Genomic DNA, 13,862 nt, shown 5'->3' with positions numbered 1-13,862 from the left:
TGGTTTTCGGACTACATTGTCACTAAGAAAACGACATATGATAAACAATTAAGTTTAGAAAAAATTCCCATATTAATTGCCTTGTAATGAAATCTCTCCACTACTACTTAATGAATAAAATTAGGAAGAAATATTCAACTTTCTCAAGCTTTATTTCGACATGATGTCATGCATTGTAACACTTCCGACATTTTCCACCTTAAGAAAATCGGCATAATAATTTCTTAGCAAATTGATTATGATAGTGTATGACATCATATGTATCCCAATGTCTCTAATTAAGTCTTCCCACCTTATCGCCTCGTTCACCTTTTCTTTTCTTTGCATATATTGTTGCATTAAATTGATATTTTATTATGTCATGATAGGCACGCGACATATAGTATTTATATGTTTGCTTATACCATTATTTCGTATGGGAAATCTTTACAATTTAAGACAAATGATATAATACAAAATCGAGAAAGATACACTATACTATATACATACAAAACGAAAGGCAATTAAATACGTACTAAGAATTTAACATATTGGCTTGGTGGGCTTGATTGTGTGGCAGGCCACAGCCGACTTCATATTGGGTCATTGGCCCAAAATGAAACCCGATATGGAATTGATATAAATGATCCAAAAATATGGCCCAAAATAAAACCCGATATCGAATTGCTATATGGAGTATTACCCAATAATTTATAGGATTACCCATACACCTCAGCTCACAAGCATGCTGTAGAAAATTGGTCATGTATTTGGTTCTTTGCATGAGTACATATTTAACCGTCGAGATACACCGTAACACAGTGGTATGTCGTAACAATCATAAAATTACTGGACACACCACGTGATGACGTGACAGTACACCTGATCATCACATTTTTACTCTTTTTGCATGTTAGTGTATCGCTAAAAATGTTAAACTATTTTTAATCGCGCGAATCACGAAATTTCAAATATTCTCAATTGTTGTACTTAAGTTTCTCAATAAAAATAAAACTATTTATTTGACAAATCAATTAATTATCAAATTATATTTAAAGTAACTTCAACATAATTATGCCTCTCTATTTTTTAAAAACTGAGATTATAGAAACTCCTCTTACATAAGTTTGTACTTAATAAAATGTGATAAAAATCATTGTGTAAATTGAAATTTTAGATCCATAGAAAGAGTAAATATTCATACTCCCACTCTTACTAGAACTATATCTTAGTAATAAGAGAGAGTGCATCGGAATGAGTTGGAATATGGTGATGAGAATCTGTTACAACACTTGTCGAAACCCTTGCACCACGTAGTCGATCATCACAACGTGTCTCTCTCCTTATAATATCTTCTTCTCTCCCACACCATTAACTGCAGCTAGCACTAGGTCGAGATGCGTCGGGCGTCGCTGGATCCGCTGGTGGTGGGCCGAGTGGTCGGAGACGTGCTCGACATCTTCGTCCCCACCGCGGAGCTGGCCGTGCGCTACACCGCTCAGAAGATCAGCATCAACGGCGGCAAGGTCAAGCCCTCCTCCGCCGCCGAAAGGCCTAACGTCCGCATCACCGGCTCCCCTAATAACTACTACACTCTTGTAAGCCCCTTGCATGCACTAATTACTTATGACACAATTAGCCTCACTAAATTATTACTAATAATTGCAATCATATTTTTAATTATAAGTCCTAGTTGTCGAAAAAATCATGAAATTTGGTCATTCGGCTGACTTCTGGTCCTGTCTCGCAACTTTAAAGTCAACTGAAAATATCAAAATTCTGGTTGTCTTAAGGTAATATATTGTTGATGACCATATTTTGTGTTTTCATTGTAAAATAGACAATGTTTAATTCACGGACAGTGAACTATTTGTCCGATGTACACCAAAATGTCAATCCTCGTGAATTTTTTGGTTGACTTTTAAAATTGCAAGATAGACTTAAAAATTGACCAATTATAATATATTCACCAAACACCCACCACATTAATGTAGCTAGGTATAAATTGAGGATGAATGAATTGATGTATGCATGATGATGACTTGTTTATTTGGGTATATGAGTAGGTCATGGTTGATCCTGACGCTCCTAGTCCGAGTGAACCCACATTTAGAGAGTGGCTCCATTGGTAACATTCCAAACTTCACTGCATCTTAAATTCTCTGTCAATAACATGCATGCAATATAGCTAGATGATTAGGTGTTCTCTCTACAATCAATTTTCATCAAGCAAATCAATTATGAAAAGTAAAATTAATGGCTTCTTGTTCGGTTTCCAGGCTAGTCATAGACATTCCGGAGGGATCCGATGCCAGTGAAGGTATGAACCGCTATGACCCGTCCATTTGAATTTCGAGATAATAGTTATTTAAATCACAAAATTTGATCAGATTCTCATTCCAATAAGATTTGATAATGAAATGAAGTGGAGTATTAAATTAAAACAAAAAATTCTCAATTATTCTACTCGTGTATGAAATTAAAATGCTCAATATGGTATTTTTTCATTAAAATAAGAAAAAAAAACTTATTTTATAGAAACGACATCGTTTGAGCGTCACTATAACATCATTATGTACACAAATAAGACAATTGTGAAAAACTAAAAATTATTTTGTTTTTCAGATTTTGTGTGATTAACTTTAACCGAATTTCGTAACTTATATATTGCATATATATATAGGAAGGAGCTAATGGCGTACATGGGACCGCAGCCGCCGTGGATCCATCGCCACATATTTACAGCTTTCCGGCAGGCGGGGCTGATGGAGACGGTGAAAGGGAAGCCAGCAGAGAGAGTACTTTTCAGTACGCGGCAATTCGCGAGCGAGAATCAGCTCGGTCTCCCGGTCGCCGCTCTCTACTTCAATTCTCAGAAACAACCAGCCGGAATCAAGAGACGTTAAATATTTACAAACAGTCTCTTCCTCTCTACTATATGTCATATGTTTCTCTCTTTCGTGATCTTGTGCGTATGTATTAATTACTATATCATATAGTAGTATATATATATATATTAATTGACGTAGGATTGGTGTTTCAAAAATGTTACATATAATTTTCTTTATTTTTTTTTTTCTACTTTTTTTACATTTTTCACTATAAAAACCATGATCCATCTGATGTGATACTCCCTCCGTTTCATAGTAATGGAGGTATTTCTTTGGACGGAGATCGAAAAAATTGTGTTAGGGGAGTTCGTAAATGGAGAATAAAGTGAAAAATGAAAAAGGTAAAGAAGACGAAGAGAGGAAAAAGTAAGAGAGTAAAATAAGTGTGGAAAAATGTGTTGACTTTTACTAAAAAGGAAATGACTCTATTAAGCATGGAAGCACCAAATGTGCAAAATGACTCTATTACGATGGAACGGAGGGAGTACAAAATATAAATATACGTAGTTTGAATTCAAACATACAAAAACTCCATTGATACAAAGATGGGATGTCAAGAACGTAGATTTAGAGGATGTAGGAAGGGTAGTTGGTCAAATCTAGTATGGATCATACATGGATCGGTCATTGGAGTTTAGAGGATGTAGGAAGGGTAGTTGGTCAAATCTAGTATGGATCATACATGGATCGGTCATTGGAGTCATTTGTTCTTGGGGTCCTAATTTGAGATCCATGGAGAAGGGAATCGAGTTGGACCTGCCATAGCTTGGTACACTATTTTACTTTAACTCTTTGAGCGAAATCACCAAAAGAAAAGGAAAAAAAAATCAGTGGACTGACCCCATCATCTCCATCCCGTAATAACTAAGAGATCACCCTAAAAATCATTTGTTTTGATTCTACATATTAATGAATTTGCACTAAAAAAAAACTTTGAGGATGGAATATGTATGTTATGTCTTTAATAGTTACATACAAATTTATGGAACAGAAAAAAGCTTATATGTGTGTCGAATGAATCAAATCTTCATTAAATTTGATTTTTCCATTAGAAGGGCTGCACATGTTATGCAATACCTTGTGAATACTCGAGTAGATCTATAGATTTCTCTAAACAAAAGAAAATAAACAAAAGATGAAACATAAATCCTGAATCAAGCTGAGCCTTCACAAACTTTCTTAAAGAGGAAATACCATGGACTATAAGGTTCGGTCTTGATTCTATTCCATTCCAAAAATGAAAAGTTCGACACAATTAAGATTTTTTTTGATATATATATATATATAGTATAAATTCAAAAAAAACAAGTTAATAATATATGTTTGGTTAATTCATACCATAAATTTAAAACCATGAGCGTTTTTACGGTAATAGGATAATCTTGAAAAAAACAAGGGCAAATGGTCAATTTTTGTAACACCCCTTAGTCGATTTATTAAACCGAATAATTGGTGTCACATTTCAATACGCTTAACTTCTTATTACGAATAAATCTTTCTCTGTGTACTTTTTTTTTGGACATATAACCAGACACCCACTTTTACATAATTAGCAACCCACTACAACAAAGAAAACTAACAACTATACTTATCTACAAATCCTCACTAAACATGCGGTACACACCACTTTAACTTTCTCGACAAAAGAAACGTGACTCGACACGTGCAGCTGTCATCTAGCGAGATCTCTTACCACTATACTCGCAAAAGGAAAGAAAGGGAGATAAGCTTAAGCTCGTAGTGTAACCGCATTGAATATAATCCCTATGATTTCCATCGATAACACTATCACAAGGTAATGATTTTGTTACCGGAAAGTAGTACAACATCTATTTATATACATCTCTCACTCTGTTATCAACTAATATACCATTCGTATAATATCAATTACATCAAATCATATAAATAACATAATTATATAAATAAAATTGTACCTTCAACGTTAGTATATTAGCTATCTGTCGAGCAAATCATATTCTCCACCAAATAAATCTGTCGAATCATAGAAGTGATAAAACAAGAATAATTATATAAACAAGTTGCACTTTCAAATAATAATATGATACTCGTCAGCAAATAATCTTATCTCAATATAGTGCAAGTATAGCAAATTATTCAATCAACTTATCACCTTATTTCATCAACAAACCCAATATATAGTTTGAGACATCATATCCTTTACACACATCATTTTCAAGTAGATCACACTTTCGACCCCCAACAATTCCGCCAGATCAAACAACCAATAGATTCATTTATAAATAACGACTTACTTTCAATTGTGATATGCCACATGTAAATCAAAATAATACATGTCGCAGCTATAGTACAAATATAACATATCAATCTAACAACTTTTCACTTTATACACCAATCACGCAATATATAGCTTTTGAGATAATCACCTCACTTTAAATCATTTTAAGCACATATATCTTCTTTGAATTTCATATAAATAACACATATAGCACAATATAGCACATCACATCATCCTTGTCACTTTCTTTCATCAACGCAATATACATACTACAAGATAATCATAACTATTTCATTAACGTTAAAGAACAACTATCATTTCTCAAATAGATAACACATACAACCCCTAGTTACGTTTAGTGGTGGACGCGGGTACATGGACTATAAGTAGCCCGATGAGGGTCTCGTCATATATACATCTAGGTGAGATACTATCGATGTTATATATCTTTAGTATAGCCTATCATAAGGCATCTGTCACAATTTACCCATATAGGGCTCATATCGCTATCAACATATCATGTGGGTCATCGCTTCGATTATCTAAAAGACGAATGATCGACATGTGTGCGATGATCGCGTCCTATGGCATGCCAACTATACCCGTGATTCACTAAGCAATGAGGCGTAACACATATTCGGTATCTCTTTCCACGTTGCTCACATAAACATGCCTTTAATTCACTTTGTATATCACATGCATATTCACAATTTCAATATAAAAATCCAACAATCTCACCTTTTTAATATCGTCATCCCTGTCATATCATATTGAAGTATACAGTCCACACTAGCTTTGATCACTATTCAATCACGTTATCACATATAATTAAAGAATCTCATGTATCCTACAATTATATTTAAGCTTCATTGCACAAACACATAAATCACATAAACACGTAGAAATTTTATCAAAATTAAATGCATTGAATTTACGAATACGGTACACTACACAGTGGCGGAGTCACGGTGGAGCCAGGGGTTTCCCTTGGGAACCTCAGCCATTGGTATAATTCATATATATAAGATATGTAAGCAACACATTGTAAAGCAGAAGCCAGTGCTGTTGGTTTGAGTTCAAGTCTTCTGTTTATGAGGTATCAGGTTCGACTCTCTCCTAGAGCATTCTAAGAACGTTTTAGTGATCTATTTATAATTCATAATATATTATTAAGTTTGATTTTAAAGCTTGTAGTTCATACCCTGTTTTTCTTCTCAGTCTAGTATTTTGTTGATTTTCTCATATTGTTTCATTGATTTTTTACATTAGAAATTTTTATTAATTTTTTTACTACTACTATTTTTGTATAAATCATTTTAAATTATATTCATATAAAAATGATTTTTAAAATTTAAATTGAAAATAATTCTTTAATTCTATAAATATTTTAAAATATTATGATATTAATAGAATCAATTGTGATATCTTTTATTATAAAATCTGGAATTGAACGTAATATTTGATCTAATAAATATGTAAATATATCATACTCATATTATTAGTAAAATTGGTGCTATGCTCTAAAATATATATTCACTAATTAATTTTATCATCATCCATTTCTCATGCATGGCTTTTATATCACTCACGTCTAAGTTGTTTCCGTGTCTAGTTTAAGGGTGTAGCACGAACACAATTAACAAATTTTAATGATAGTTGAACCCACCTTAAAATTTCTGGCTCGGCAACTAACGCTACACGTGCATGTCAACAAAACTCCAATTACTTTTTCATTTCCTCCAAGACCTTGTCAATTCCTTTGCTATTTGAACATGGAACTGGTTTGCCTCGATTTCTCAACAATTCTGAGGTTGTTGAGCTTGAAACTCATAATCTGAAAATTGATACAAGTTGGGCTAGGTTGGATGGCATGGCTTAGGTTGGATGGCACGGCAAAGTCACCGGAAAATTTGTGATGGTGACACGGCTGCCGAACGGAGGGGAGCAATTTGCTGAAATATTATAGAGAGAGAGGGGAGACGTGGAGAGGAAAGAGATACAACACAATTTTTCATTCTTATCTCCAAAACCTTCTCTATTTCTAATTTTCTTTCTCTTCTTTTGTTTTTACTCTACCCCACAAGGCACGTTTCACTTCCTACTTTTCTTATTTTTTTTTCTTTCATTTCCACTTTTATTCTTTTCATTTCTTTCTCTCTCTCTCTTTTTTTTTTAACTTATGGAGGAGTATTATTCTTTCTCCGAGAAGAACTCAATCCATGCTATTACTTCCTCTGTCCCTGAAAATTTATCACCTAGTTTTATTTTGCATCCGTTCCTAAAAATTTATTACTTTTTACTTTTATCATTTTTAATAATGGACCCCATATTCCACATCATTCTCACTCACATTTTATTTTAAAGCTAATATATAAAAGTAAGATCCACGTCTAAATTTTTCACTACTTTCTATTACATTTTTAAAAGCCGTATTAGAAATAATAGTGACAATTATGGGGACGTGAGAAGTACTTTTTAACATACTTTGACTATTGACTTTTCTATTTCTAAATGTAACTATCATATGCATATAAATTCAAATTCTTATTTCTATTCTCTATTTTATAAATTTGGGATATTACAATTTTAGTACTCATCGTTATATTTTTAAAAATAAAATGTTATGGGTGATCGAAATATACAATCAAAACTACACATCGATAACTCAAATTACTCGTAAATAATCTGATCGACATTTATCTCACGACGGTATTCCAATCACCAAATTTTTTTACAAGACATTTCAATCAAAATTATAAATGATGAGCACTAAATGGCAATTACATAAAGAGATGCCATTTTTAGATAAATATCCCAAACAAATTGATTATTTACCCAAAGAATCATACCCCAATTAGCCAGCAGCCCAGCACCATGGATGCGACCTCGTCAATACGAAATCGTTGTTCGTCTTCATCATCGCAGCCATTTCACCCTTCGCCCATGCGCTGAGATTCACTTAATAACGCACATTCCCAAAATTTTCTATCTATATCGTTGGTTTTCCTTTTTCTTTTTCCCCAAACATCTTTGATTTATAAATTTTCTTATTTTTTTGCGGGAAACCTCTAATTTCTCAACCCCTATGCTTCCATCCTTGATTAATCGTCAGAAGATGTTTCGTCCTCCTGCGCGCGTTATTCAATAAGCCTTCCTTCCCCCCCATTTTTCGCTATGTCAAGGTTCGTAAAAAATCTATGCAATTTTTCAATATCCTATTAGCTGAATTAGCCTTTCATTTGTTGTTGTCGAGGTTTGATCATTTCTGTATTCTGGAATTTGATTAGGGTCGGTTTATTGGATGGTATGTTTGGTAATTGAAAAATAGGTTTTGAAATGGTTGAGCTATGTGTTATTTTATTGGCATGGGTTTATAGGAAGTTGAAATTACATTGTAATTGGGGAAATGTTGTTGCATATGTTGTTTGTGTTTCATCAAATCAATTATGTTTCCTAACTATGGGTATTTTTTAATTCCATCTTGTTAAGATGTCGTAGATTGTTGACAGTGGGTGTAGCCGGGAAAGCATCACCGTCTCTCCGGACATGTCAATCAGGCATCTATGCACAGGGGTCGGCCGATGGAGTACCTGTCCGAGCCAGTATATATTGTTCTCGGGTACAGATTGTACTTGCATTACTTGTTTCCAAGCAGGAGACGTGCTTGGGATGAAACCGGAAAAGGTTTTCGTAATGGTTACTCACGGGGATATTCTGCAAGTCCTGCTTGTAACTCCGAGCTTATCATACCCGGGTTTTTGGGAAAAGCTTGGCACAACAGTCTGTACAAATGCCCAAACTCGTCTCTCCATAGAGAAGATTGCTCAGGCTGTTAGCTTAGGCTTCAGCTATTCTTACATGGTTGTTCCTAGTATGTTTGCTCGGTGTGGGACCCATTTAGCATGGGCGGAAGCTCCACCAAGCACACAATTCGTCTATGATCCCAAGAATAGGTTGTACATGCAAGCTCAAGACAGCCGCATGTATGTGACAGGATTGATATTCTCCATATTTGAAGGACTTTTCATGTTGATTAGAGCTTTTTATTTGGGTATTCTGTTTACTCCAAGCATCGCCATGGCGCCATTTGCAGATAGTTTTGGGCCGCGTTTCAGGAAATTATGGCTTCATGCTGTGCATCAAACTCTAGAAAAAGCTGGTCCAGCGTTTATTAAATGGGGCCAGTGGGCAGCCACACGGCCTGGGTCTATTTCCTGAAGACTTGTGCACTGAACTGTCAAAGCTTCACATGAAAGCACCTGAACACAGTTTTGCCTATACAAGAAAGACAATCGAGAGAGCTTTTGGTCGTAAGATCAATAAAATTTTTTGATGATTTTGAGGAAGAGCCAGTTGCACAGGGAGTTTGCTCAAGTGCATCGAGTTTCGTGAGACCCCGATACCCTGGTCGTTTGAATAAACCAATTTAGTTGCTTTTAAAAGGTGAGGCATCCGGGAGTGGGGGAATCCAAAAAAAGGGATTTTGCGATAATTAATGTTGTAGCAAAGATTTCAGGGCTTTTTCCTGACTTATTTGGTTGAGATTGGATGAAAGTGTCCAACAGTTTGCAGTATTCATGATGTCTCAAGTTGATTTTGAGAAGCTGCTCACTTGAGCCCTTCAAAACAATTTTTCGAAGGTGGAAGGATGTTTCCTTCCCCCGACCCGTAATCCCCTGGTACATCCAGCTGTTTTGGAGAATCTTTGAACACAAAAGTGTTACACACTATGTTGACGATCACCAGGGGGATGAACGGGTCAAAAGATCTCTTGCTCACATTAACCCATGCACTATTGAAAAAGCTCCTGGAACTTTAACCCTGTCCTTTTTTTCTTTAAATTTTTGCTAATGTCCTCATGCATTTAAGCGTTTTTTCCTCCTTTCTGTGATTATGCCTTTGATTTTTGAGGAACTTTTGGGGATGAGGTCACCGTAATTATCACCACCGGTTATTGCAGTGTTCTGGTGTTACATAATTACTATTGTCTTCCATCCATTAGCTATTGATTCTAAGTATGGATGTTACATGTGAAGTGGCGACTTTGATAGTTTGTTGTACTCGATGAAGAAATTGTAGTTTAGAGTATTTTTATTATGTACTGTAGGACGCTGATAAAAGATATGGGACTTAAAGTTCAAATAAAAGATGTCTTAATTCAAGAGGCAACAATGTATATGCTTTCCCAATGCTCCTGCTTCTTCTATTGTCAATTTACTCGTTTTCAGTTTTTGATTTAGAGTCTTCATTTGGGATACACAAATGTTTTGTACTCCTTCCGTCCCAAAAGAATATGCTTGGTTCGGCACGGGTTTTAATGCGAAATTGGTAAAGTAAGAGATGGGTAGTGAAAAAAAGTAATTAAAGTATTGTTAGCGGAGAATGAGTCCCACCTCATTAAAGAGAAAAGAGTTTCTAAAATTAGAAAGTGCATATTTTTTTTGGAACGGACTAAAAAGGAAATAGTGCATATTTTTTGTGGGATGGGGGGAGTAATTGTTAATGGCTTTTGTCTGTGTTTCTCTCAATATGCTACATATCTCAAGATTCTCACCAAGGAAACGTGCATTGTATACTCATATGAAACACATTCTCAGTGTTAACAATTATGATCACTTGCAAGGAATAGTTCTGATTATTGAGTTTTGTCTTTCCTTTGTTAGGTTGACAACTTTGTTCATGCTGACATGCATCCTGGAAACATTCTTGTTCGTGGCTCAGAGACTCTCGTAAAAGCTCTTTAAAGCGAAGCCTCATGTTATTTTCCTTGGTGGGCATGACTGCTGAGCTTTCTAAGAGTGACCAGATTAATTTACTGGCTTCTTTAAAGCTGTTGCTACTAGAGATGGTCGTACTGCAGCAGAGAGCACATTAAGACTATCAAGGAAACAGAGATGCCCAGATCCAGAGCCCTTCATCCAGGTGACCAACGGGCATTAGCATGCAAATTGGTGCACTTTGGGAACTATATGGTCTTAGAAATGCTAAGCCGTTGCTTTGGTGTTTGACATTTTGAGATTTTCAAAAATCAGTTTGAACACTATTTGGGAAGAGTCCATCAAAAACCACCACCATTGCAGTTTTAATGTGTAATGTAAATGAGAAGAGCGGCTGCTGAATTTGCTATTTCACTTTTAAATTTTCGCAGGCACTCAACAAATTGAGTAACTTGCACTTATCTAAATGTAAAAAGTTATATGTGATTTTGTATCATGTTGTTTTCCCATGCTATGCTAAGAGATAATGAATATCATCTTGTAACTCATTTCGTTTGTTTATGCAGGAAGTGAAAGAATCATTTGTTTTTTGGGGTCCCCCTGAAGGAGATCGGGTCCACCCTGCTGATTGCATGCACCAACTACTTGAGAAAGTTCACATAGAGTAAATATTGATGGCAATTTTGCACAGTGATGGTGATTTTTAGTCCTTGAGGTGTTTTTGGGAGAAATTTTTGGATCTATTCTACTCCCCCCGCCCCCAAAAGATGTCCCTTTTCCCTTTTTTGTTTGTCCCAAAAGATGTCACATTTCCTTTTTTGAAAAAAGTTTTAACTTAATATAAATATTACTATTTTCTTTTTCCACCCCCCAAAAAACAAAACCTCCTAAAGTTTTTTTCTTGTCCCACAAGTGTGACATTTTTTTGTGGGACGGAGGAGTACATAATTTCATATTTTATGTCAAGGTGTGCTTGAGAGCTTATTGCTAGAGTTTGGAGCATGTCATATGTGAATATCTTGACTTAAAACCCTGTTTCGTTATGGATTATAGACTACATTGCGCTCGTCTATTTTCTAGTCTATTTTTCGCATGTTGGCTAAATTCTTCGTTTAAGATATAAATAGTTTGCAGTAAAAATTTTAATTGCTCGGGATTTGTATCGGACGGGGGTTGGGAAGGAACTTGATCCCGGTTATGATGTGATGCATACATTCAAACACTTCTCCTCAAATCTGATTGGGAGAGTCATTTTCTTTAAAAAAAGGGCTAATCCCAGGCCCCCCTTTTTCAGAAAAAACTGTTATGCCTTTAACAAGCTTGGCTTCATTTATACACCACTCTTCGTTTTGATAATCTTCTGCTGGTTCGGCGTGTGCCCAAGTCAAAATTTTTGTTGGAATTTAACCACCTGTATTACTCACTAAACTGACCTGCAAAAACCCCTTTTCTCAATGAGGATACCCTCAGAAAGTATTGGTTGAGGTAATAAATGAACACTTTGGTTCAGTTATTTATCGTTTTTAAACTTGGGTTTCATAATGTAAATTCTTCCCCCTTCAGGTTGTTCCTGATTCAACCCAGTTATGTAAAATGATATTTGTTCAGATTATTCTACTATTTTCAAGACCTTCTCATTGATCTTGGGAAATTTTATTGGAGGGGTGGAATGTCAGATTTCCAAAGTTTAGATGGAAGAAAGGGGAATAAAAATAGTTTTTTTTTTTATTTTATTTTTTATATCTTAGATGTTAGGGAAAAATGGAGGTTAAGCTCCCAAAGATGGAATTGGACAGTAAACCAAGTTTGAGAGCATGTACATACCAAACTATTTTTTTAAAACAATTTGGGTATTGTTATAAATAATTTTTTGGGCTCTAAAATTTCTCTTGAAGAATGAAGAAATGGGCACATGCATATTGTTTGAAGCGCCCCATCAAACGTTGGGTGGGGGCGACTTCGCTTCAACAGGCGCTGAGGCCCTCACGCCCCTCGCCCCCTCCTCGAGCCCACTGCATGGGAACCAAACAGGATGCACCCCCTTTTCTACATCGTTTAGGGTTTTGATTTTCTATTTTGGTGATTCAACCTTTTTTACCCATTGGGAAAGAGAAACGTCCCCCCAAGGTGCTTTATCGTATAAAAGTAAATAAAAATAAAAATAAATGTACCATGCTTGGTGTATAATTAGGATCTCAACTCAGTTTTTTTCCCTAAGAAAAAAGGTCAAATACACAAACTACATGCTTCTTTTTAAAAACTTAAACGATATATACACTCCATTTAAATTTTGCCTTTGATTTTATTATCACATAGAAAAAAGATGAAGCACACAACATATGGAAGTACAGATTTTTGCCGGAGTTAGGACATTGAACTCCAAGCAGCCAAATAGAGGTGATAAAACCCCCCGAGCTACTAGGGTTCTTGGATTGGGTTTGTGAAAACAAAATATACTGTAAACTTACGTGAATTTCAAAGGAAAATAAACTAAAAGGATCATTGTAATTTATTGATCATGAATTTGAATACATCATCTCTTATTTATAGTAGTAATACTTAAACCCTGGGGCTGTTCGCTTCTCTTTTGCTTTCCCGGAAAGAACCAACAAAGAAACCAAACGAGCTTTTATAATCACGTCGACTCTTTATTCCGTTAATTGCATAAAACAAACTCTCCTAACAACAGACGGGCAACAAGGACGCTGCGACTTCTGCCCATCTTCTTTAGGCTCGGGGCCTGCAGCCTCTCCCTTCCGGCTCAGCTTGGCCGTTGCTCTGTCCTTTCTCTGGCCTTGGGCCGGTGGTCCCGTATCATCTCTCCTGTTCCACACCCCCTTTGCATCACAAGGGAACAAGGTAAGACTTGGGCATCTCACCTTCTCCAAATACTCCAACTTTGGAAACAATTCTTGAAGCTGCCTCCATTCCATCTCTATCTCCCCCAAATACTTGAGCCGCAGCCTCTCCACCTCCCACTCTTCCGTCACACCACCACCCTTTGAAGCGTTGATACTG

At 35.7% G+C, this 13,862-nt stretch overlaps 1 protein-coding gene and 1 pseudogene across 1 annotated transcript; both read left to right on the top strand.

Moving 5' to 3' along the window:
* The first annotated feature begins 1,343 nt into the window (after positions 1 to 1,343).
* LOC125188466 (protein MOTHER of FT and TFL1-like) lies at positions 1,344 to 3,007 on the top strand. The gene is made up of 4 exons (XM_048085319.1): positions 1,344 to 1,577; positions 2,046 to 2,107; positions 2,259 to 2,318; positions 2,663 to 3,007. Exons 1-4 carry the CDS (start codon positions 1,377 to 1,379, stop codon positions 2,883 to 2,885), a joined length of 546 nt encoding a protein of 181 aa, XP_047941276.1. The 5' UTR covers positions 1,344 to 1,376; the 3' UTR covers positions 2,886 to 3,007.
* A 5,289-nt stretch (positions 3,008 to 8,296) lies between these two features.
* LOC125188455 lies at positions 8,297 to 12,105 on the top strand (annotated as a pseudogene).
* Positions 12,106 to 13,862: the final 1,757 nt, after the last annotated feature.

This window comes from Salvia hispanica, chromosome 1, assembly GCF_023119035.1.
Source record: "Salvia hispanica cultivar TCC Black 2014 chromosome 1, UniMelb_Shisp_WGS_1.0, whole genome shotgun sequence".
NCBI lineage: Eukaryota > Viridiplantae > Streptophyta > Magnoliopsida > Lamiales > Lamiaceae > Salvia > Salvia hispanica.
The sequence above is the reverse complement of the archived record's forward strand: the minus strand, read 5'-3'. Positions and strand labels throughout refer to the sequence as shown.

What these genes read in the sequence shown, in the direction of transcription:
- LOC125188466 (XM_048085319.1), top strand. Translation starts at nt 1,377, where the DNA reads ATGCGTCGGGCGTCGCTGGATCCGCTGGTGGTGGGCCGAGTGGTCGGA. An exon ending in CTAATAACTACTACACTCTT is followed by an intron (nt 1,578 to 2,045) that starts GTAAGCCCCTTG and finishes GTATATGAGTAG; the next exon opens with GTCATGGTTGATCCTGACGC. An exon ending in TTTAGAGAGTGGCTCCATTG is followed by an intron (nt 2,108 to 2,258) that starts GTAACATTCCAA and finishes TTCGGTTTCCAG; the next exon opens with GCTAGTCATAGACATTCCGG.